At 43.2% G+C, this 24,394-nt stretch overlaps 1 protein-coding gene across 1 annotated transcript in view; it reads right to left on the bottom strand.

The window, feature by feature from the left end:
• LOC137325103 (collagen alpha-1(XXIV) chain) overlaps positions 1 to 24,394 on the bottom strand; it is a 423,963-nt gene that overhangs the window by 205,226 nt on the left and 194,343 nt on the right. The window contains exons 12-16 of the mRNA XM_067989822.1: positions 20,383 to 20,436; positions 16,370 to 16,414; positions 11,571 to 11,624; positions 11,395 to 11,439; positions 1,584 to 1,637 (exon numbers count right to left, since the gene is read on the bottom strand). Coding sequence (XP_067845923.1) covers positions 1,584 to 1,637; positions 11,395 to 11,439; positions 11,571 to 11,624; positions 16,370 to 16,414; positions 20,383 to 20,436 — 252 coding nt within the window. The remainder of the gene's footprint in view (positions 1 to 1,583; positions 1,638 to 11,394; positions 11,440 to 11,570; positions 11,625 to 16,369; positions 16,415 to 20,382; positions 20,437 to 24,394) is intronic.

Here is a 24,394-nt window from a genome sequence, read left to right on the forward strand (position 1 = left end):
GGCTGGAGGAGGTTACAGAGACGGGGGGGGCGGGGGGTGGGGGGTGAGGCCTTGGAGGGATTTGAAAACAAGGATGAGAATTTTAAAATCGAGGTGTTCCCAGGCCTGGAGCCAATGTCGGTCAGCGAGCACTTAGTTAGTGGCTCTGGCTCATACTAAGTCAGAGAGAGGGATTTGGCTTATTCTCATTAACTAGTTAGTAACCTAGTTAGTCATTTGAATCACTGAATGTCAGGTTTGAGGAACATACTTATCACTCAGAGTGGTCGAATTGGACACATTTACTTTGCATTCTTGGAATTTGAGAACTTTGTATAATGTGGATACATATTACCTGTCAGTCATAAGATTTTAAAAAATCTGTCCCTTATACTTAAGGAAAGTTCTGTAGCTGTAATGTATTTAGAAGTTATATGCTATGGTCACAATGTGTTAAACAACCCATTTTCGATGAACAACATCTTTAAAATGATATAAACAGGAAATTGATGCAAACACATTAACCAGAGTACTAAAAATAGTACAAAGAGGAATTTTAACTGCTACTCAGAATTTATAAACATGTGCGGCTGTGAAATTCTAAAAACAAGTCATGCTGTGTCTGATTTTCCTGTTTAATTTCTTAGCTATGCTGCAATGGATAAATGGACAAAGTTGTTATGCCAAAGGTTTCACGATATCCAGAATTAAAAATGTTCTTTTGTCCTGTTATTCTTTTTAAGAGGTGGGGGTTTTCTATTCGAGGCTGTGTTTCCAGCTGGGGTCATCACACTTAATGCTGTTGACATTTCTAAGATCCTTGATTAAACATTTTCAAACTGAAGTGTAATTACTACTCTCTGAGCTCAGCAATAAAAATCAGTCCAATGTACTCGACTGTGAACCATTTAGGCGCCAAGTTCATAGGTCTGAGAAAGTGATGCCCATAGATGTGTGTGTGTGTCTGTGTGTGTGCGTGTATCTCTGCGTGTGCCTGTGTGAATGTGTGTGCGTGTGTGTCTCTGCGTGTGTGTCTGTGCGTGTGCGTGTGTCTGTGCGTGCATATGTGTGTGTCGGTGCGTGTATGTCGGTGCGTGTGTGTCTGTGCGTGCGTGTGTGTGCGTGCGTGCGTGTGCGTGCGTGTGCATGTGTCTGTGAGTGTGTGTGTGTGTGTCTGCGTGTGTCTATGCATCTGCGTGTGTGTTGTGTATAGGAGGGGGAAGGGAACAGCAGCGTACCAGGTCAAAGTTGATTCTCTGAACTTGGCAGGGCTGTAAATGAACCCCATAATTCAGATTTCTTGGGAAAACAGCTGATCTTTAGTATTTGATCAAGAAACACTAACCCATACCTGTTAGAAAAGTAGGGATGCTTTCACCTTTGTTACAGATGCTAAGCTCTTAAATAAAGTAGCTTCGGAAATGGGTTCAAGGTTGACAGGCAGCTTGGTCAGCTCGGTTCAAACAAACCTAAACATCTAGCAGTGAGCGTGATCTTTCCGCAGACATGTCAATTTGATCAATTTATACTTCACGTTATCTTTTGTCGTTTAGCAGATTTAGAAACTGGAAGAAAAATGTATCGGACTGAACTTTAAAACTCACCCGGTCTCCCAGATATCCCTGTTCTCCAGGTGTTCCCAGCAGACCATGCTCACCCTAGATATCACATTGCCACACATAGAGATACACAATGACCACTGAGAATTTTCACATGAACAAAAACAACATTGTTTAACTGCATGCAATCTATTAGAAAACAGCTGTTTTAAAAAGTTTACAACAATTGATGAGATTTTGCATCTTACCCTCAGGCGAATGGAAAAGCCATGTTCCGCGCATATATATGAATCACTGTTATTTTCTTTGCAACTGAAATGTGCCTGCCTGAGAATTTCTATGTGGTATTATAAGGCTATGTTAAACTTGTACAGAATCTTGATTAGACCACACTTGGAGTACTGTGCACAGATCTGGTCTCCATATTATAAAAAGGAAATAGAGGCATTGGAGAGGGTGCAAAAAAGTTTCAAAAGGATGATATCAGAACTGAGGAAAGGATGAATAGGTTTGGGGTCGTTTCTCTAGAAAAGAGAAGGCTGAGAGGAGACCTGATAGAGGTCATTAAGATTATGAAAGTGCTTGATAGGGTAGATATAGAGAAAATGGGCAGGATTTTAATATGCTGCCAGGAAGAGTCCAGGGCGGGAGGGTGATTTGCGGGTGCGAAACCCAGATGGAAAGTAGGCGGATCACGATCGAGGCCAATCAAAGCCTCTTCCAGGTTTGTCAGGCTGGCTGCCGGCAGGAGCTGCCAATCCGTGAAGGGGGAGGGAGAAAGAGCGAGAGAGAGAGAGAGACCTCATCGGCAGTTAGGATAGAGATTGAGGGGGAGGGGAACAAAGATTAGAGTGGAGACATTAGACATTGGGATCAGAGTAGAGACATTGGACATCAGAGTAGAGACATTGGACATCGGGATTAGAGTGGAGACATCAGATATCGGACATCAGAGTAGAGACATCGGACATCGGGATTAGAGTGGAGACATCAGATATCGGGATTAGAGTGGAGACATCGGACATCGGGATTAGAGTGGAGACATCAGACATCGGGATTAGAGTAGAGACATCGGACATCGGGATTAGAGTAGAGACACTGGACATCGGGATTAGAGTGGAGACATCGGACATCGGGATTAGAGTGGAGACATCGGACATCGGGATTAGAGTGGAGACATCGGACATTGGGATTAGAGTGGAGACATCGGACATCGGGATTAGAGTGGAGACATCAGATATCGGACATCAGAGTGGAGACATTGGACATCGGGATTAGAGTGGAGACATCGGACATCGGGATTAGAGTGGAGACATCGGACATTGGGATTAGAGTGGAGACATCGGACATCGGGATTAGAGTGGAGACATCGGACATCGGGATCAGAGTGGAGACATCGGACATCGGGATCAGAGTGGAGACATCGGACATTGGGATTAGAGTGGGGACATCGGACATCGGAGATCAGAGTGGAGACATCGGACATCAGGATCAGAGTGGAGACATCGGACATCGGGATTAGAGTGGAGACATCGGACATCGGGATCAGAGTGGAGACATCGGACATCGGGATTAGAGTGGAGACATCGGACATTGGGATTAGAGTGGAGACATCAGATATCGGACATCAGAGTGGAGACATCGGACATCGGACATCAGAGTGGAGACATCGGACATTGGGATTAGAGTAGAGACATCGGACATCGGGATTAGAGTGGAGACATCGGACATCGGACATCAGAGTGGAGACATCGGACATCGGGATTAGAGTAGAGACATCGGACATCGGGATTAGAGTGGAGACATCGGACATCGGGATTAGAGTGGAGACATCGGACATCGGGATCAGAGTGGAGACATCGGACATCGGGATTAGAGTAGAGACATCGGACATCGGGATTAGAGTGGAGACATCGGACATCGGGATCAGAGTGGAGACATCGGACATTGGGATTAGAGTGGAGACATCGGACATCGGGATTAGAGTGGGGACATCAGACATTGGGATTAGAGTAGAGATATCAGACATCAGAGTAGAGACATCGGACATCGGGATTAGAGTAGAGACATCGGACATCAGAGTAGAGATATCGGACATTGGGATTAGAGTGGAGACATCAGACATTGGGATTAGAGTAGAGATATCAGACATCAGTGTAGAGACATCGGACATAGGACATCAGAGTAGAGACATCGGACATTGGAATTGGAGTAGAGACATTGGACATTGAGATTAGAGTGGAGACACGGACATCGGAGATCAGGGAGGGGCGGGGTTCAGGCAACATCACTTTTAAGGTATGTTTATTTACTTTTTTTACAACGGGAAATGTAATTTTAGTTAATTTATTTAGTTTATTTTTCACTGCTTCAAGGTTCCACCAGGCGTGAATTGGAAGCCGTGGGAAAGCCGCCCAGGTAACGTTAAGATCTTTTTAAGTGTCCAATACACAAAAAATAAACTAATTTAAGTACCTCAAAGGTACATTTGCCCCTTTAATTATTGGCCCGCCGGGTTTAAGTGGGGGCGGGACTTCCTGATGACTGATGTGCTTACGGACACAGATTTGCCGGAGTCTCATTCAAAAATGTGCGGGTCCCAGCCAGGATGTCTGCCCGCTTTCAAAAGCAGTGGTTTTGATTGTCCCCGTCCCCAATCCACCCATTTTTGCCTTTTAAAATCCTGCCCAATGTTTCCACTTGTTGGGGACACTAAAACTCGGGGCCATAAATATAAGATAGTCACTAATAAATCCAATAGGGAATTCAGGAGAAACTTCTTTACCCAGAGAGTGGTTAGAATGTGGAATGCACTACCTCATGGAGTGGTTGAGGCGACTAGCATGGATACATTTAAGGGGAAGATGGATAAACACGTGAGGGACAAAGGAATAGAAGGATAAACCTATAGGGTTAGATGAAGAGGGGTGGGAGGAGGCTCGTGTGGAGCACAAATGCCGGCATAGACCAATTGGACCGAATGGCCTGTTTGTGTGCTGCACATTCCATGTAATTGTTTGTAATATGTAAGTGGATGATTTAAACCGGAGACCTGTATTAGTATTTCTGTTCGAAAATTTGAAGAAAGGTCGAGTTTATGTAGTTTTTAAATTTTACTCAGAAACTGCTGCAAATAAATAACTCTCTTGCAGCTCCAAATATCCTTCCAAATTAACTGTATGCATCTGATATAAGCTATGCATAATTTTTGTAGGTGGGGTTACCGACAGAAAACTCAAAAACAGGACCGAGGTGATAATGGTACACACAGGTTCAGATGAAGGACTTATAGCTGGTTTTTGCATTAATGGAGTGGGGTCAACTGTAGACATGAATACTCTCATCAATATAAATAACCCGACCTTCAGAGACCCCAACAGCATTGCTGACCCAAAATTCATGGATCTTGCAAGCTGCCACTGGATCACAAGTTAAATTTGAAAGCACTGAGCCAGATTCTCAATCCTCGGTCGGCCAGGCTCGAGCAGAGGCGGTGGCAAGGAGACAGGTTCATGGGAAAGAGTAGTTTACGGAAGGTGTGAATCTCCGTTCGAGCCCTGCTCCCCTGGAACCACTCTCGATAATGTAAGGGGCCGCTAGTGGCAGATTGAGCCGGATAGCCCGAGTAAGCCTTTATCATTCCCAGAATCCTGTGATCGTAACACGATCAGATCGAAGCTGAGAGTCCACAGGTTCGAGCGAGTTCAACTATTCGTGGATCAGTTCCCACCTTTCCACTGATGTTTGTCGATGCTTTAAAAATATTTTATCACCCCTTTTAGTAAGGGATAAAAACTAATTCAGGATTATTTTGCTTACATTTGCTCATCAAGAGGAGAGTTGATCAAACTAGGAAATGAACTATTTTACACTGAACAGTGTCAAGTGCTCCCTGGTAAGATACGCCTCAGTCCAAATGTAACGACCAACAACATCCAACAATGTACCTTATTCATCACCTACTTTATTAGCATGACAACATTTCCATTTCTAAATTCTCCAATCTTAAAGGGCAGTTTTTGATCATTAGTGGTCATACCAGCAAAGTGCAAAAAAGATTCACAAGGATGATAGCAGAACTGGGAGGATATATTTATCAGGAAAGACTAAACAGGCCAGGGCTCTTTTCTCAAGAAATGAGAAGGCTGAGGGGTGACCTGATAGAGGTCTTTAGGATAATGAAAGGGTTTGATAGAGTAGATGTAGCGATGTTTCCACTTGAGACCAAAACTAGAGGTCATAAATATAAGATAGTCACTAATAAATCCAATAGGGAATTCAAGAGAAACGTCTTTACCCAGAGAGTGGTTAGAATGTGGAACTTGCTACCACAAGGAGTAGTTGAGGCAAATAGCATAGATGCATTTAAGGGAAAGCTAGATAAGCACATGAGGGAGAAAGGAATAGAAGGATATGCTGATGGGGTTAGATGAAGTAGGGTGGGAGGAGGCTCGTGTGGAGCTTAAACACCGGCATAGACCAGTTGGGCCGAATGGCCTGTTTCTGTGCTGTAGACTCGATATAACTTGATGTAAATTATGTTTTATTCTGGTGCCACACCACTTGAACATTTAAATAATAGCGACATGGATTTTCACCATGCTTCATTAATAAAATGAAGGCACATAGTGATCTTGTGTGTACTGTTGGTCCAAATATCTGCTACCCAGATGTGCTGCAAACAAGCTACTGTCTCTAGGCCATCAATAGCATCAGAGTAAATAAAGGAAAAACAATAGTGCTGTAATGGACATTTTACAGCATCCTTCTTAAAAGATAAGAACATTCTTCCTGCAGTTTCTCAAAGCAGAGCTTTATAAAAATTGAGAATCCATGATGAAAGGCCAAAGCACATCATGCAGGGTACCACTGAGGTTGAAAGCAGAAAAAGAGAATGAGAAGTACACTAATAAGTAGTGATTATGGGATGGCAAGTTCAGGGTTTCAAAGCCTAAATATTGTAGTAGGAGGGGAAGACTGAGGTGGTCGGGTGGGGGGGTGGTGGGGGGGGGGGGTAATGAGTTCCATATGAATCAAAGTAGGAATCTATGCAATGAATCTTGATTTTAGCACAGTGAGGATGTAGGAAGAGCGTTTTAGAGCTGGAAGGAACAAGAGAGGAAAGGTCAGAGGAGCACTAGGCATGAGAGCGAAAATCACTGTCACTCATTTTATTGTACAGACACTTTGACCACACTCTCACCAAACTCCATTCTTTACTATTTTAACAGGGGCATCAGCCCATTTGTTTTAAATACGTTAAAGCTTTCATTAAAATTGCACAGAGAAGAATTTGACATGAGCACATTAAATATTCATAAATAACATTGCCAACATAACTTCTTCTTAATAAAGAGAGAGGGATAAAGAAAGATTGTAACCAAGCCAGCATATGTACAATTAGTGACTCATATAAGGTAGTTTTGGGATTTATGCTTGTGCACATTGGGAACTGATTGGAATATGTTCCCATTTATTTTATTATATTAGTCTCCATTTGATTTCATTTACAATCTTTAGCTGCCATCTGGGACATTTTCATTCCATGTGTTTAGATTAGAATTTGAACCTATAGTACCTACTGAATATATCTGGTACTATATGGTTTGTTTGTATTCTTGTGGATATATAAAATATAACATTGTATGTCCACCACAGTAGAGAAATTGATCATTTGCGAGCATTTGATGGGAGGAGCTGGAATCAAATTATCTGGTATGGGAGATACAGTCGATGTTTAAATGATGTACACATTCTGTCCAAATGATGTATCACACAAAATCAGTACATTACAATCGGCATATAGCGTATAATATGGATATTAGAGTCAGATTTAGTTTTATATTGCGGTATGAGTAAACTATGCTCCCAGCACGACCAGCTAATCTGAGGAAGATATAGAATCAATTATAAAAAATGTTAAAAATGCCACTTTGTTACCTTTTGCTTCTGGATAGAAAATCAAGATCGTGAAAGGAATAGACAAAAGTGCTCCAAGTAAATTGTTTACTATGATGAAGAGATCAAAACTCGGTGGGGGGGGCCCAATTTAAAAATGGGGAAGTTACAAGTAAGAAGGGAGGTCTAGTGGGACATTTTCACTCAAAGAGTAATATAGAGTTGAGGAATCGTTTGCCAGGGAAGGTCATTGAAGCAGACAATACCAGTGGATTCGATAAGCAATTGGATGCATTTTGGAGAGAAGCGGGATTGAGGGATATGGTGAGAAGGCAGGTGGACCTCTGAAACTCAAGAGGCAGGCTTGTCGAGCCTAACGACTTACAAAATACTCTGTGCAAAGTTTTGTGGACCAGCACATGCTTCTGTTGTTTTCAGTAGAGCGATATTCATGAGCTCCGGAAGATGGCTTTTACTTGTCCTAAAAAACCTTGTCCTACTCTATTTTATAGAACTAGTGATGAAGTTTGTGGTATTTCATGATTTGAGTTTCACAATCTCAGTCCTGACCTTTGTGTGAGCTTTGTAAGAGACATCACATTGCGTACTGAAGGATTTAATGTGGAGCCATCCACAGTGAATCAAGGAACTTGCTCCACAACAGGGTAACAGGATGCAGTGCTGCTGCGGTGTTGCAAGTGTGGGAGTCATGGCACAGAATGTACATATTGATATTGGAATTATGTTTGTTGTGCTTGAAATGACGACTGGAGAGTTTGAACTGGGGTTAGGTTGGGCAGCCAAGGTAAATCAGGACTTCAAGTCATAAGGTTTTGTTTTCAGCTAGAACGGAAACCAAGAGCCAGGGAGATTGTGACAGGGAATCAGAGAATGCACTAAGGTAAGGCTCAGGTTACAGGCCAAGGTAGACCTCTTACCTAGGGATAAGGTGCCTAGCCTGTTGGAGTTTGGATTCTAACTAGACAGGGATTCAGATGGAAAGTCAAGCCCAGTGATAGGAACAGGGATGAAGTAAATAAAATTTGAAGTTATTTAATCTTATGCTGATCTGGCAAATTGAACGGAATACTTTATGCAAAGTTTTTCAGACTAGCCTATGCTTCTGTTATTTTTTTGTGGTGCACTGTTCTCGGCCTCTGGTGAGTACAGGATACTCAATGGATAGCTAGCGTACAATACACAATGTAACAACAACTTGCATTTATATAGAGCCTTTAATGTAGAAAAACATCACAAGGTACTTCACAGACAGAGGTGGGTTTTGAGGAGGGCCTTGAAGGAAGGGAGGGAGGTGGCGAGACGGAGGGGTTTAGGGAAAGAATTCCAGAGCGTGGGGCCGAGGTGGCTGCCAACGATGGGGCGAAGGGGTTGAGGGGGGAGACGGACCAAAGGCCAGAGTCAGAGGAATGGAGTTTGATGGAGGGGTTGTAGGGCTGAAGGAGGGTACATAAATAGGGAGGGGCGAGGATGACGGTTTTAATTTGGAGACGTTGGGGGATCAGAAGTCAATGTGGATGAGCAAGGAGAGGGTACAGGACAGGATACGGACAGCAGAGTTTTTGATAAGCTGAAGTTTACAGAGGATGGAGGATGGGAGGCCAGGTAGGAGATCATTGAGAAAGTCAGTCTGGAGGTGACAATGGCATGGATGAGGGTTTCAGCGGCAGATAGACTGAATCAGGCGATGCTATGGGGTAGAAGTAGACGGTCTTTGTGACGGAGAGGAAATTCAGGTCGGAAGTTCAGCTCGGGGTCAAATCGGACGCTGAGATTGCGAACAGTCTGGTTCAGCCTGTAACAATGGGGGGTGGGAGGGGGGGGTGGGAGATGGAATCAGTGGCAAGAGTGTGGAGTTTATGGCTGGGGGCCGAAGATGATGACTTGACTGTTCCCAATTGGAGGAAATTGCAGCTCCTATCGGATATCGGATTAGCAGTCTAACAACACAGAGGAGTCAAAAAAGATGGTGAGAGAGGTGGAGCTGGGTGTTGTCAGCGTATACGTGGAAGCTAACCCTGTGTCTGTGGATGATGTTGCCAAGGGGCAGCGTGTAGATGAGGAAGAGGAACTCACAAATGGTGCAGTTACAAGTGTGTTATCAAGAATTTCCTCACAAATCTTAACAATTTTAACTTTAAAAAAATTTTTAATTTCCCTTTTGGGTCTATTTTATTTCCCAGCTGAGAAAGTGGACAGATAATCTGCGCCTAGGCACTTGCAAAGTCACTTGCGCTGGCTAAGATGTTTTTAAGATTAGGTTGAGTCAATCCTCCTTCAATTGTTTCCTTCCAGTCTGTGTGAAAAAACCTCCCAATATCATGGGACAAAAAGGACATCATATTGTGAAATCTTAGGAATCGCCCTCTGTAAACTTGAGCTCATCCAAAACTCTGCTGCCTGTTTTCTAACTTGCACCAAGTCCCGTTTAACCATCACCCTTGTGCTCGCTGATGTACATTATCTCCGGCAACATCTCCATTTTAAAATCCTCATCCTTGTTTTCAGATCCCTCCATGGCCTCACCCCTCCCTATCTCTGTAACCTCCTCCAGCCATACAACACTCTGAGAACTCTGAGTTCCTCCAATTCTGGCCTCTTGTGCATCCCCGATTTTAATGGCTCCACTGTTGGCTGCCTCGGCCCTAAGCTCTGGAATTCCCTCCCTAAACCTCTCCGCCTCTCTACTTCTCCGTCCTCCTTCAAGAAGCTCCTTAAAACTTATTTCTTTGGCCAAGCTTTTGGTCACCTGTACTAATATCCATTTATGTGGCCTGGTGTCAAATTTTGTTTGATAATCGCTCCTGTGAAGCGCCTTGGGAATTTTACTGTGTTGAAGGCGCTATATAAATGCAAGTTGTTATTGTATTAAACTACTTTATAGTAGCTTACACATACGTAATATGTTTAAAAATGATAGATTAATTTTACACATTTTTTTTATTAAAAAGTAATGGGAACTACAAATTGTCTTCAATGGTTCCCACAACCTGGGAGGTGGGTTTCATCATTTTTCAGAAACATTTGGGTGTCATATTTAAAATTCTACAAGCAGAGATTTAGGCTGGTCCAATCCCAAATCGAGTCTAGTTTTATACCCGATGGCAGGCTGCTTGAAAGTTATTAATTCAGTGACTGAGTAGTACTTAAATACATAATGTAAATTATATTGTATTGCTCTGAAATGCAGACGTAAATACCAGCACTGCTTTCAATTAATTTTAATGCAATATTAGGAGTGCTAATTCAAAATCAATGATGACGTGAATAGCACTTGCTAGCTGTGACCATCTACTTAAAAACTGATGAATTTGGGTTGTACCCCAATTTTTTTAAACTTAAATTCACACACGGGATTTTCAATATGGTGACTGAAGAGCTATGGGTTTTGAAAGCAGTTATTCTGATCTTGATGTTGTTAATTTGTAGATAAACAAATACTTCATATATATATGAAAAAATCTATTAAAATATTCCTTTAGGACATGCGTAGGAATAAACGCTAATCCCTTTCATCGTATTGAAATCTCTGTCACCGTTTGACCTACTCAAAAGCAATGTGGCTTCAATTAATGTTGGAGCAGGCCTGAAATTACATTTCATGAATTGTGTAAGTCACATTAACATCACTCATGAGAACAGTGGAATCCATAAATTGAATATGCTATTCATTTTTTTGTGATTTCATAACCAATGAACACATTTAGGAAGAACTCGTTCCACATGTATCTTCTCCCCTCTCTCCCCTGAAGTTTGATTCACACCAAAAGACATTGAACTGCTGTCTTTAGAAAGGGGTCTTCGGGAAGTAAACTACACATTGATAAATTAGAACCAACCATTGAGTGTTCAACACAATCCAATTCCCTAGCAAAATGCTGCCTTAGATCATTTGTTTCCTATAGATTAAAGTATCCAAAAATAGAAATATTTAGATCACCTTATCACCTTTCAATCCAGGCTGTCCAACATTTCCCACCAGACCCTGCAAAAAGAATTGGGGCAGAAGAAAAAGCTTTGTAACATCTGGAAGATATCAACCACATGTCAGAAAAAGATACTTTAGGGGATTCAAGAAATTTAAAAATAAATAAATCAATGCTTTAGAAAATGTACCTGAGGTCCGGGAATTCCAGGAAGACCGGACAATCCTGTAGGACCTATATCTCCCTACAAGAAAAGAGAAATAAAACTCTTGTTACTGATAACCAGTTAGAGTTCTCTCCATTATAAACATGTCTTGCATTTATTGATTTGATCTGCTCTGGTTTATGTTTCTTTACAGAGTGACAGTTGTACAATTACATTACACAGAATGGGGCCATTCAGCCCAACTGGTCCATGCTGGTGTTTATACTCCACATGAGTGTCTTCCCATCAAGAATAATGAGACTTAAGTCCCATAGTTCAAAGAATATATAAGACAGTAAAATAACCTTATCCTGGAGTTTCCCTCATAAAATATTATTCATATTTCTCCCCAATTTAATTTTTTAAAAAAATCTAGTCACTAGGGGTAGTATACTAACTGAAGCTGTCATTTCCATGCTATTTCTGACTACCTACTTCCTTATAATGGGCAGGAGTCTGATGTGGGAGCTGCAATCTCCCATCTTCCAGCAGTCAGTTTCGCACCAGGCCAACCCAACACGGGAATAGATCGGGGCCAGAAAAGGTCCCTGGAGATATGTTTGCGTATTTTTTCAACTTCTCCTTGTGGAACCTGGAGGCGCAGGAATGCACCCTCCAGGCCCCACAAGGAAACGGGAGGACTCGCCTGTCACAATCTCGCTTGTCGCGATCTCCCCCCCGCCCCCCCCCCCCCCAACACCAAACTCCCCAATCGAAGGGACGGCCCGGCAGCCCATCCTGCAGACGTACCTGCGTGGCTGGTGGCCTCCGGGCCGCAAAAACTTTGCGCCCACTTGACGTCGACTTTCCGCCCGACATGGGTGGCATTTAAATTAGGCCCGTGAGTTAAAATACCGAAGGTTACTGTGGCCCTGAATTTCTATGCCTCAGGGTCATTCCAGGTGGAATTAGCAACATCAGTCAATTTGCCATGCATTGCTGTATCAAGCAGGTGATAGATGTCCTCCTCGCCAAATGAAACAAATTCATCCATTCTCCCCAAAGCAGAAAGACAGAGCTCTGGGCTTTGCCAGGATAGCAGGCTTTCCCTAGATGCATGGCATAATTGACTGCACCCACATAGCCTTGTCTGTTCCATATCAAGAACCCAGAGTATACATGAGCAGGAAGGGCTTCCACTCACTCAACGTCAATCCCCCCCTCTCTTCACGCAGACCATCGGTTGTCAGGCTGGCTGCTTAATATAGAAACATAGAAAATAGGAGCAAGAGTAGGCCATTCGGCCCTTCGGGCCTGCTCCACCATTCAAAATGATCATGGCTGATCGTCTAACTCAGTACCCTGCTCCCGTTTTTTCCCCATATCTCTTGATCCCTTTAGCATTAAGAAATATATCTATCTCCTTCTTGAATACATCTAATGACTTGGCCTCCACTGCCTTCTGTGGTAGAGAATTCCACAGGTTCACCACCCTCTGAGTGAAGAAATTTCTCCTCATCTCGGTTCTAAATGGCATACCCCGTATCCTGAGACTGTGACCCCTGGTTCTGGACTCCCCAGCCATCGGGAACATCCTCCCTGCATCTAGTCTGTCTAGTCCTGTTAGAATTTTATATGTTTCGATGAGATCACCTCTCATTCTTCTAAACTCTAGTGAATATAGGCCGAGTCGACCCAATCTCTCCTCATACGTCAGTCCTGCCATCCCAGGAATCAGTCTGGTAAACCTGCTTGGGGACAAGGGGCATCCCCTGAGCTGGTGACATCTGTCAGGAACCCCAGCACGGAGATAGAGGAGCGCCATAATCAGAGCCACCGCTCGACTAGAGCTCTGATTGAGCAAACAATTTGGCATTACTCCTGGTCATGTAGATTATTGCATAATGCAAGCATCCTTTCCTCAGAATGAATATTTATTATCAAGACAGACGGTCATCTGCTGCAGATTTATCCACAAACTACTGAAGTCTTGAAAACATGTTTTTGCCATTTCCTGAGATACGACTCAATTTTGCCAAGTTACTGAACCAGAAGTAAGGGTCTCAGATACTCCACTGATGTCTAGATCTCAAGAGGAATTATATCCTTTGGATTAATAAACAGGGTCCTCCAAATATCATCAGAGGTCGTGTTGATATCCAATCAGTTACTAGACAATTCACTAAAGAAACTTTCCTTTGTCTAACAGTGGGGCGGGTTCCAAGATCGACAAATTTGTTGCTTTTTTTAACATTTCAAGGGACTGATGATAAAACAATAAAATATTTTAAGACAACATTTTATGTTGTCACGAGCAACAGATTTTCATGATTGGATGAATAAAATTAGATTAAAACTTAAAATTTGAAAGATACAGGCTCTTTTTCAATGATCAACCGTCTACTGAAGTATTTTTTCCGCTGGTTTTACTATAAACCTTTTATTTACTTAAGTTCTCCTTAGAGCAGAGAAGGTTAAGGGGAGATTTGATAGAGGTGTTCAAAATTATAAAGAGTTTTGATAGAGTGAATAAGGAGAAATTGTTTCCAGTGGCGGGAGGGTCGGTAACCAGAGGACACAGATTTAAGGTAATTGGCAAAAGAACCAGGAGGGGGAGATGAGAAGAATTTTTTTACACAGCGAGTTGCTATGATAAGAACCCGGAGTTTATATGAGCAGGAAGGGCTTCCACTCACTTACTCACCTCACGTAGACCATCGGGTGTCAGGCTGGCTGCTTGGGGACAAGGGGTATCCCCTGAGCTGGTGACATCTGGTCAGGAATGCCAGCACAAAGATAGAGGAGCGCCATAATCAGAGCCACCCCTCGACCAGAGCGCTGATTGAGCAAACAATTGGCATTACTCCTGGTCATGTAGATTATTCCATAATGCGCTGCCTGAAAGGTGGAAGCAGATTCAAAAGTAACTTTCAAAAGGGAAGTGGATAAATACTGGAAGGGGAGAAAATTGCAGGGCGATGGGGAACGAGCAGGGGGGGGGAGTGGGACTAATTGGATAGCTCCTTCAAAGTTCTTGAATTAACAACAGTATTTTATGAATAATTTGCTCGCTGGCAAGATTCCCGTTCAAAACACAGAGAGTAACTTGTCTTCAGAACAGCTGTTCGATTCTTAGATCTGGAAGACACCCATGGATTGATTGGCAGCCAGGGACCTACAAGAAGATCCTGACAAAATCATTTTAAAATGTTCGTAAACTTTAAAGCGATAATTAGAAGCTGCAGTTGTGTAAGAAGATAATGTATTTACAGGGTATTTTTAGATAGTATTGGCCACAACTGAAGGCTGTGTAAATGTAATGATTACTTGAAGGAAGCCTGCACCTATAATGTTGGCATTATATCTAAATATAACATAAGTAACCAGATCCTAAAGCATTTACAATAGTAAAAGCTATAAGCCATACCCAATGTCAAATCAGTTTTCTAATTTTAAGCAGGTTATACAAATGATATGGATTTATAAAATGATTGTCTGATACTGTGGCTACTACAGCAGGTTAGAGGCTGGGTATTCTGCGGCAAATGACTCACCTCCTGACTCCCCAAAGCCTTTCCACCATCTACAAGGCACAAGTCAGGAGTGTGATGGAATACTCTCCACTTGCCCGGATGAGTGCAGCTCCAACAACACTCAAGAAGCTCGACACCATCCAGGACAAAGCAGCCCACTTGATCGGCACCCCATCCACCACCCTAAACATTCACTCCCTTCACCACCGGTGCACAGTGGCTGCAGTGTGTACCATCCACAGGATGCACTGCAGCAACTCGCCAAGGCTCCTTCGACAGCACCTTCCAAACCCATAACCTCTACCACCTAGAAGGACAAGGGCAGCAGGCACATGGGAACAACACCACCTGCACATTCCCCTCCAAGTCACACACCATTCTGACTTGGAAATATATCGCCGTTCCTTCATCGTCGCTGGGTCAAAATCCTGGAACTCCCTTCCAAACAGCACTGTGGGAGAACCGTCACCACACGGACTGCAGCGGTTCAAGAAGGCGGCTCACCACCACCTTCTCAAGGGCAATTAGGGATGGACAATAAATGCCGTCCTTGCCAGCGATGCCCACATCCCATGAATGAATAAAAAAAATGCTAGATCTTTCTGTGATATTTAGGGTAGATAGGGATAAACTACTGTCTCTGGTGGGTGGAGTCCAGAACAAGGGGGCATCACCTTAGAATTAGAGCCAGGCCGTTCGGGGGTGATGTCAGGAAACACTTTTTCACACACAAGGTAGTGGAAATTTGGAACTCTCTCCCCGAAGAAGCTGTTGGGGCTGGGGGTCAGTTGAAAATGTCAAAGATTTTTGTAAGGCAAAGGTATTCAGGGTTACGGAACCCTTGGGATAGGTTGAGGATTCGGGTGGGATCCTTCAACAGAATCTCATCAGTTCCACTCAAATCATTAATCGCTCTCGTTCAGATCATAACTGACCTGCCGCTGAATTCTGAATCTTTTTTTTTTAGTCTTATTTCAGGTTTTCAGCATTTTTGGATTTTCCTTTCTTCTGCTATGGTGTTCTTGGAATAGTACATCCTCCACCATAAGCAATTTCGGAGTATATGGTACTAATTGAAAGCACAGCTGGCCATTATTGCCATATGCGGAATGAAAGCAACATTTGTGGTTTGGGCATCCTTTGCCAAATTGAAGACGAAAGAAAAAAGACACAAGAGGTTGTGATGCTGCTAATATCAGACTAACAGTTAGTGCTAGGACTTTATATATACATATATATATATATAAACATTAAATAGACAGAAAATACTGAGAGTAAAGACTGGAAACAGTGTTTACGCCTTGTACTTACTCTGAGGCCAGGAAATCCAGGTGGGCCCACTCCACCAACTATCCCCTATAAATAAAAAGAATTTCATATTAATTCTTACATTTTCTTAGGCCACAGTACAATACGAGAACCCAGTTACCAGTAACCTACGATTCCCCTTTGGCTAAAATCTATCAACATTGTGACTAAATGGAAGCTGCTATCTTACAGGTATTGAGGGTCTGGTGCTGTCGTTTCACAGCATTTTGGAGATGACACATAAAAGTTGGCTGATAACTGACGTCCTTTGTAAATAAGAACCCCAAATCACGAGTAGGTTTCACACGAGCATTTATTTGAACGTTCGCTAGTATGGGCAGAGATTGAGGCCCGGTCGCACCCGAATGTTCACGTCAAGTTTGTGCCATTCTGTCTGCACATCCAGTCCTAGCAACACAAGCTACAACCTCAGCCACTGTGTGTACCAGCCGCTGATTCAATTTCCAAAATGAACTTTGCTGTGGAGAGCTATACCTTGCTGTATGCATAAGTTGCAGCTGCCAAGGCTTCTTCGACAGCACCTCCCAAACCCGCGACCTCTACCACCTAGAAGGACAAGGGCAGTAGGCACATGGGAACAACACCATCTGCACGTTCCCCTCCGAGTCACACACCATCCCGACTTGGAAATATATCGCCGTTCCTTCATCGTCGCTGGGTCAAAATCCTAGAACTCCCTTCCTGGTTCAATGAGGAGTGCAGAAGAGCATGCCAGGAGCAGCACCAGGCGTACCTAAAAATGAGGTGCAAACCTGGTGAAGCTACAACTCAGGACTACATGCATGCTAAACAGCGGAAGCAACATGCTATAGACAGAGCTAAGCGATTCCACAACCAACGGATCAGATCAAAGCTCTGCAGTCCTGCCACATCCAGTCGTGAATGGTGGTGGACAATTAAACAACTAACGGGAGGAGGAGGCTCTGCAAACATCCCCATCCTCAATGATGGTGGAGACCAGCACGTGAGTGCAAAAGACAAGGCTGAAGTGTTTGCAACCATCTTCAGCCAGAAGTGCCGAGTGGATGATCCATCTCGGCCGCCTCCCGATATCCCTACCATCACAGAAGCCAGTCTTCAGCCAACCCGATTCACTCCACATGATATCAAGAACCGGCTGAGTGCACTGGTTACAGCAAAGCCTATGGGCTCCGACAATATCCCGGCTGTAGTGCTGAAGACTTGTGCTCCAGAACTAGCTGCGCCTCTAGCCAAGCTGTTCCGGTACAGCTACAACACTGGCATCTACCCGACAATGTGGAAAATTGCCCAGGTATGTCCTGTCCACAAAAAGCAGGACAAATCTAATCCGGCCAATTACCGCCCCATCAGTCTACTCTCAATCATCAGCAAAGTGATGGAAGGTGTCGTCGACAGTGCTATCAAGCGGCACTTACTCACCAATAATCTGCTCACCGATGCTCAGTTTGGGTTCCGCCAGGACCACTCAGCTCCAGACATCATTACAGCCTTGGTCCAAACATGGACAAAAGAGCTGAATTCCAGAGGTGAGGTGAGAGTGACTGCCCTTGACATCAAGGCAGCATTTGACCGAGTGTGGCACCAAGGAGCCCTAGTAAAATTGAAGTCAATGGGAATCAGGGGGAAAACTCTCCAGTGGCTGGAGTCATACCCAGCACAAAGGAAGATGGTAGTGGTTGTTAGTGGCCAAACATCTCAGCCCCAGGACATTGCTGCAGGAGTTCCTCAAGGCAGTGTCCTAGGCCCAACCATCTTCAGCTGCTTCATCAATGACCTTCCCTCCATCATAAGGTCAGAAATGGGGATGTTCACTGATGATTGCACAGTGTTCAGTTCCATTCGCAACCCCTCAGATAATGAAGCAGTCCGAGCCTGCATGCAGCAAGATCTGGACAACATTCAGGCTTGGGCTCATAAGTGGCAAGTAACATTCGCGCCAGAAAAGTGCCAGGCAATGACCACCTCCAACAGGAATGAGTCTAACCATCTCCCTTTGACATTCAACGGCATTACCATCGCCGAATCCCCCATCATCAATATCCTGGGGGTCACCATTGACCAGAAACTTAACTGGACCAGCCATATAAATACTGTGGCCACAAGAGCAGGCCAGAGGCCGGGTATTCTGCAGCGAGTGACTCACCTCCTGACTCCCCAAAGCCTTTCCACCATCTACAAGGCATAAGTCAGGAGTGTGATGGAAATCTCTCCACTTGCCTGGATGAGTGCAGCACCAACAACACTCAAGAAGCTCGACACCATCCAGGACAAAGCAGCCCGCTTGATTGGCTCCCCATCCACCACCCTAAACATTCACTCCCTTCACCACCGGCGCACTGTGGCTGCAGTGTGTACCATCCACAGGATGCACTGCAGCAACTTGCCAAGGCTTCTTCAACAGCACCTCCCAAACCCGCGACCTCTACCACCTAGAAGGACAAGAGCAGCAGGCACATGGGAACAACACCACCTGCACGCTCCCCTCCAAGTCACACACCATCCCGACTTGGAAATATATCGCCGTTCCTTCATCGTCGCAGGGTCAAAATCCTGGAACTCCCTTCCTAACAGCACTGTGGGAGAACCGTCACCACACGGACTGCAGCAGTTCAAGAAGACGGCTCACCACCACCTTCTCAAGGGCAATTAGGGATGGGCAATAAATGCTGGCCTCGCCAGCGAAGCCCACATCCAATGAACAAATAAAAAAAAACTGGAATCTAGAATTTTTATAATGTAGCGTTTGGAAACAGGGAGAAAGAATGTTAGATTTGCTTTCACATTGGAGATTATTGTATTGTACCAAATGAATTGTTACATTTCAAGACGCATGAAGCTCAATGGCTGCTATTGTGAATGTTTTCTGTTCTCTTTAACGATGTGGAACCGTACAAATGAGAGTTAATTCCATGATCTTGTGCTCCCATGGATCAGAGTTCGAGTTACAACGTTGTAGCCAAAACTCTTATTACCACACTCCCTGTAAGCTCAGCTTTCCCTCAGGGAGTGCAGAATCAGCCCTGGATTCGCAAACCACATTGTACAAAATCTTGAATAAACTGAAGTTTTGTTCTGTAGACTTTACAATTGAAGCATTGAGAATGATCACAGTGCAATGATGCAATTTACATCAAAACATGTCATTATGTCGTGAAAACATTATTGCACTGTTTCTGCATTATATCATCGCTATAAAAACAAGGCAGCGGAAATTCCTGTGGGGACATAATCGGGACGTTGCACCCAGAGTTACGCCCATTTTGCCAATGTCTATTTACACCCAAATTTCCTGCTAATCTCATTGTCATACACTGGAATGTAAAAATGGGCATGAACAAGTGGAGATCGGAGTAAACAATTGAGGCCTGAGGAAAGTGCCAGACTCACATCACACATTCCTTCCTCAAGACTGAAAACTTAAGTTTCCAGCCCTCTAACTATCATTCGTGCACAATAGGCACAGCATGTTTACGAACATGCGATCGTGGAAGCTTTTCAGTTTTTAATTTGATTTATAAAAACGCATTCCAAGAAACAGAAAATGCAGTCTGGGTCTCAGTGAGGATAAATACATATATTAAAAAAATTGCTCAAAAAAATCACAACAAAACACCAGAAAAATGATTTTGTTTCCTGCTGCACCTAAAATTCTGGGCTTAATTTTGCACCCATTTTCAAACAGCATAATTGCAGGAAATTCACGTCCATCGCTCTTTGGCCCAGGGGTGGAGCCATTACAATGAGCTGAGATGCATTCTGGCGCAGGAATCGATAGATAGGTGTAAAAAAGCGAGGAAATTTGGGCGTAGCGCAATTATGTGCATAACACACTTGCACCAGAATTTTCTCAATCTTTTACGCTGGCTATTTGCTTTCGCTCCAATTACACGTCTCTGGACGCGAATTCACAGGAAACTTCACCCCAATAAATGGTTCTTATCTTTCCGCAACTATTTAAGCCAGAAAGCACTGACAGAAAGCATAATGAACAAGATGAAACATGGATAACTCACTGCGCTGCCATCTGAACCAGGAGGGCCTCTTGCTCCAAAATCACCTGGATATCCCTATTAAAGTAAAGAATAAATCCAAAATCAGCAAACAAAGCACACGGCTTCAAGCAAGCAAAACACTGGGGTTCATTTCTGGAGGGATAGAATTGAAAAGCAGAGAAGTTATCTTAAACTTATGTAGAACTTTGGTTAGACCACACTTGGAGTACTGTGAACAGTTCTGGTCTCCATAACATGAAAGGGATATAGAGGCACTGGAGAACGTGCAAAAAAGACACACAATGATGATACTGGAACTGAGAGGTTATACCTATCAGGAAAGACTGAATAAGCTGGAGTTCTTTTCTCTGGAAACGAGAGGGCTGAGGGGTGACCTGATAGAGGTCTTTAAGATTATGTTGGGGTTCGATAGGGTAGACGTAGAGAAGATGTTTCCACTTGTGGGGGAGTCCAAAGCTTGGGGCCATAATTATAAGATAGTCACTGATAAATCCAATAGGGAATTCAGGAGAAACTTCTTTACCCAGAGAGTGGTTAGAATGTGGAACTTGCTACCACATGGAGTAGTTAAGGCAAATAGCATAGATGCATTTAAGGGGAAACTAGTTAAACACATGAGGGAAAAAGGAATAGAAGAATATGTTGATGGGATTAGATGAAGAGGGGTGGGAGGCTGCTCGTGTGGAGCATAAACATCGGCATGGACCAGTTGGGCCAAATGGCCAGTTTCTGTGCTGTACATTCTATGTAAAATTAAGGGCCTCACTCTCGTGTGGACAATTGTGTCAGAAGATGCACAATAAAAAAAATGGTGCATTAAAGTCTACTCATGTACCAACAATGATGTCAACCATTCCCCAAAACATACATATTAAACAGAATTATTCAACTAAAATTAATATAGAACTGTCTCTATGCAAAAAACAATATGAGGCTGTATAGAAAAGGATTAATCCCATAATCATACACTCCCAGCTTTCTTTTATTCTTTACTCTTGTGAAAATGTTTGGAACAGTGAATTCTGAATGGATTTGTTTCTGGAATTCAATTTTGTTTCTGACAAATATTAACACCAACAATAGGTTGCACCAGAGAGAAAGAAAGAATTTGCATTTATATAGCGCCTTAGATGTCTCAAAGCATTTACAGACAATGTAGTACTTTTGAAGTGTAGTCACTGTTGTAATTTAGGAAATGCAGCAGTCAATTTACACACAGCAAGGTCCAACAAACAGCAATGTGATAATGACTAGATCATGTGCTTTAGTGATGATGGTTGAGGGATGAATATTGACCAGGACACCGGGAAGAACTTCCGGCTCTTCTTGGAAATAGTGTCATGGGATCTTTTATGTCCGCCTGAGAGGGCAGGTGGGGCCTCAGTTTAATGTCTCATCTGAAAGACGGCACCTCCGACAGTGCAGCACTCCCTCAGTATTGCACTGGGAGCGTCAGCCGAGATTATGTGTTCAAGTCTCTGGAGTGGTACTTAAACCCATGATCTTCAGATTCAGAGGCAAGAGTGCCATCAACGGCTGACACATAAAGTATTATTATGATCAAACATATTGGGGGTGATTTTAAACCCCAAGAACGGGTGGGTTAGGGCGGTTGGGAGTTGAAAATAGTTGGTTTTTTGGGTTGCAACCGCAAAATGTTTGGACTTGGCATTCCCAGTGGGAAGCTTGCACATTTACGCATCAACGTTAAACCGGGAAATAAAGCCGGGTTGCGGTCGCGACCCAAAAATCAACTATTTTCAACTCCCACCCGCCCCCAACCCACCTGTTCTTGGGGTTTAAAATCACCCCCATTGGCACCCAAATGTTAATACATATATTTTACAAATATAAAATAAAAACGTATCTTGCCAATTGGAATGATCCACAACTTTCAGAAAGTAATACAATATTTGAACAATTCCTTTTGTAATTCTTGTCCATGTCAGAATAGTTAAAAGCAGATAAAGTAGCATCTGATGCCTCCTTGTGGCTCACCAGGCATGAGCAACATTAGCAACATAGGATTTAGACTGCAGTCAGTCCAGCACATTCTTCATTAGAAACTAGATTTAATTTAGATGTGGTTTGTTTTAAGGGAAAGGCGTTCATCTTGGGTGATAGAAGTTCCTTCGGGCTTTTTTTTTGTGAATTAGGCCCTTATCGTCGAGTGTTGTCGATGCTGGGGGAATGGAACACCTTCCCATTGTAGGCTGCATCGAGCACTCTCATGTCAGGTGCTCTGTGTGCAGAAAGAAAGCAAGCACTTGCATTTCTATAGCGCCTTTCACAACCTCAGGATGTCCCAAAGCGCTTTACAGCTAATTAAGTACTTTTTGAAGTGTAGTCGCTGTTGTAATAGAATCATAGAATCATAGAAGTTTACAACATGGAAACAGGCCCTTCGGCCCAACATGTCCATGTCGCCCAGTTTATACCACTAAGCTAGTCCCAATTGCCTGCACTTGGCCCATATCCCTCTATACCCATCTTACCCATGTAACTGTCCAAATGCTTTTTAAAAGACAAAATTGTACCCGCCTCTACTACTGCCTCTGGCAGCTCGTTCCAGACACTCACCACCCTTTGTGGGAAATGTGGCAGCCAATTTGCACACAGCGAGGCCCCACAAGCAGCAATGTGGTAATGGCCAGAAATCTGTTTAAGTGATATTGGTTAAGGGATAAATATTGGTCAGGACACTCTTGAGTGTATTATCTGTGAATTCTTGTATTTCTGATATTACACAGAGCACCAAGGTGATGCTGGTTTATGTTATATTGATCCTATTTTATCTTACCCTACCTTCTGCATCTTACTGATGCTGTGATTGCACAGTGCACATTCAAAATACTTATTCCTGTGAATATTATATACTTATTTTATTGATGGCATTTCTTTATTTATTAATTTATTTTAATTAATTAATTTATACCAGATGGATGATCCGATGAGCATCAATTTACAACCAATGGGGTACTGCTTACACTCGGTCGTTTAGAGCAGACCGAACCAATGGAATGATAAAACTATGCGCTACCATTGGACAGATGTTGAGGGTATTGCAGATTGGTATTAGTATGGTTTGCTGATTATGATGGTACAATTTTAAAGGGGGTGCAGGAAAAGAGAGACCTGGGGGTTTGAGTACAGAAATCTTTGAAGGTGGCAGGACAAGTTGATAAGGCTGTTTAAAAAGCACACAGGATTCTTGGCTTTATAAAGAGTGGCATAGAGTACAAAAGCAAGGAAGTTATGCTAGACCTTTATAAATCGCTGGCTGGGCCTCAGTTGGAGTATTGTGTCCAATTCTGGGCATCGCACTTTAGGAAGGATGTCAAGGCCTTGGAGAGGGTGCAGAGGAGATTTACTGGAATGGTACCAGGGTTGAGGAACTTCAGTTACGTAGAAAGACTGGAGAGGCTGGGGTTGTTCTCCTTAGAGCAGAGAAGGTTAAGGGGAGATTTAATTGAGGTGTTCAAAATTATGAAGGGTTTTGATAGAGTAAATAAGGAGAAATTGTTTCCACTGGCAGATGGGTCGGTAACCAGATTTAAGGTAATTGGCAAAAGAACCAAGGTGAGACGAGAAGGATTTTATTTTACGCAGCAAGTTATTTTGATCTGGAATGCACTGCCTGGAAGGGTGGTGGAAGCAGATTTAATAATAACTTTCAAAAAGGAATTGGATAAATACTTGAAGGGGAGAGAATTGCAGGACTATGGGGAAAGGGCAGGGAAATGGGACTAATTGGACAGCTCTTTCAAAGAGCCGGCACCGGCACGATAGGCTGAATGGCCTCCCTCTGTGTTGTAAGATTCTATATATTGAACTAATACGATACCAATCTATTTGGTTTATATGAGAGCTTCCAAAAAAATGGGAATTTTAAAAGTATTGCCTTAATGCCTATTGTCTTCGTTAACAGGACTACTGGAATTCATGATTTTCTAACGAGGAACACACTGTATATTTATTACATTGCTGTCTTTTGGGAGCCATTCAGAAAGGT

This window comes from Heptranchias perlo, chromosome 9 (genome assembly GCF_035084215.1).
Source record: "Heptranchias perlo isolate sHepPer1 chromosome 9, sHepPer1.hap1, whole genome shotgun sequence".
NCBI classification, from domain to species: Eukaryota; Metazoa; Chordata; class Chondrichthyes; order Hexanchiformes; family Hexanchidae; genus Heptranchias; species Heptranchias perlo.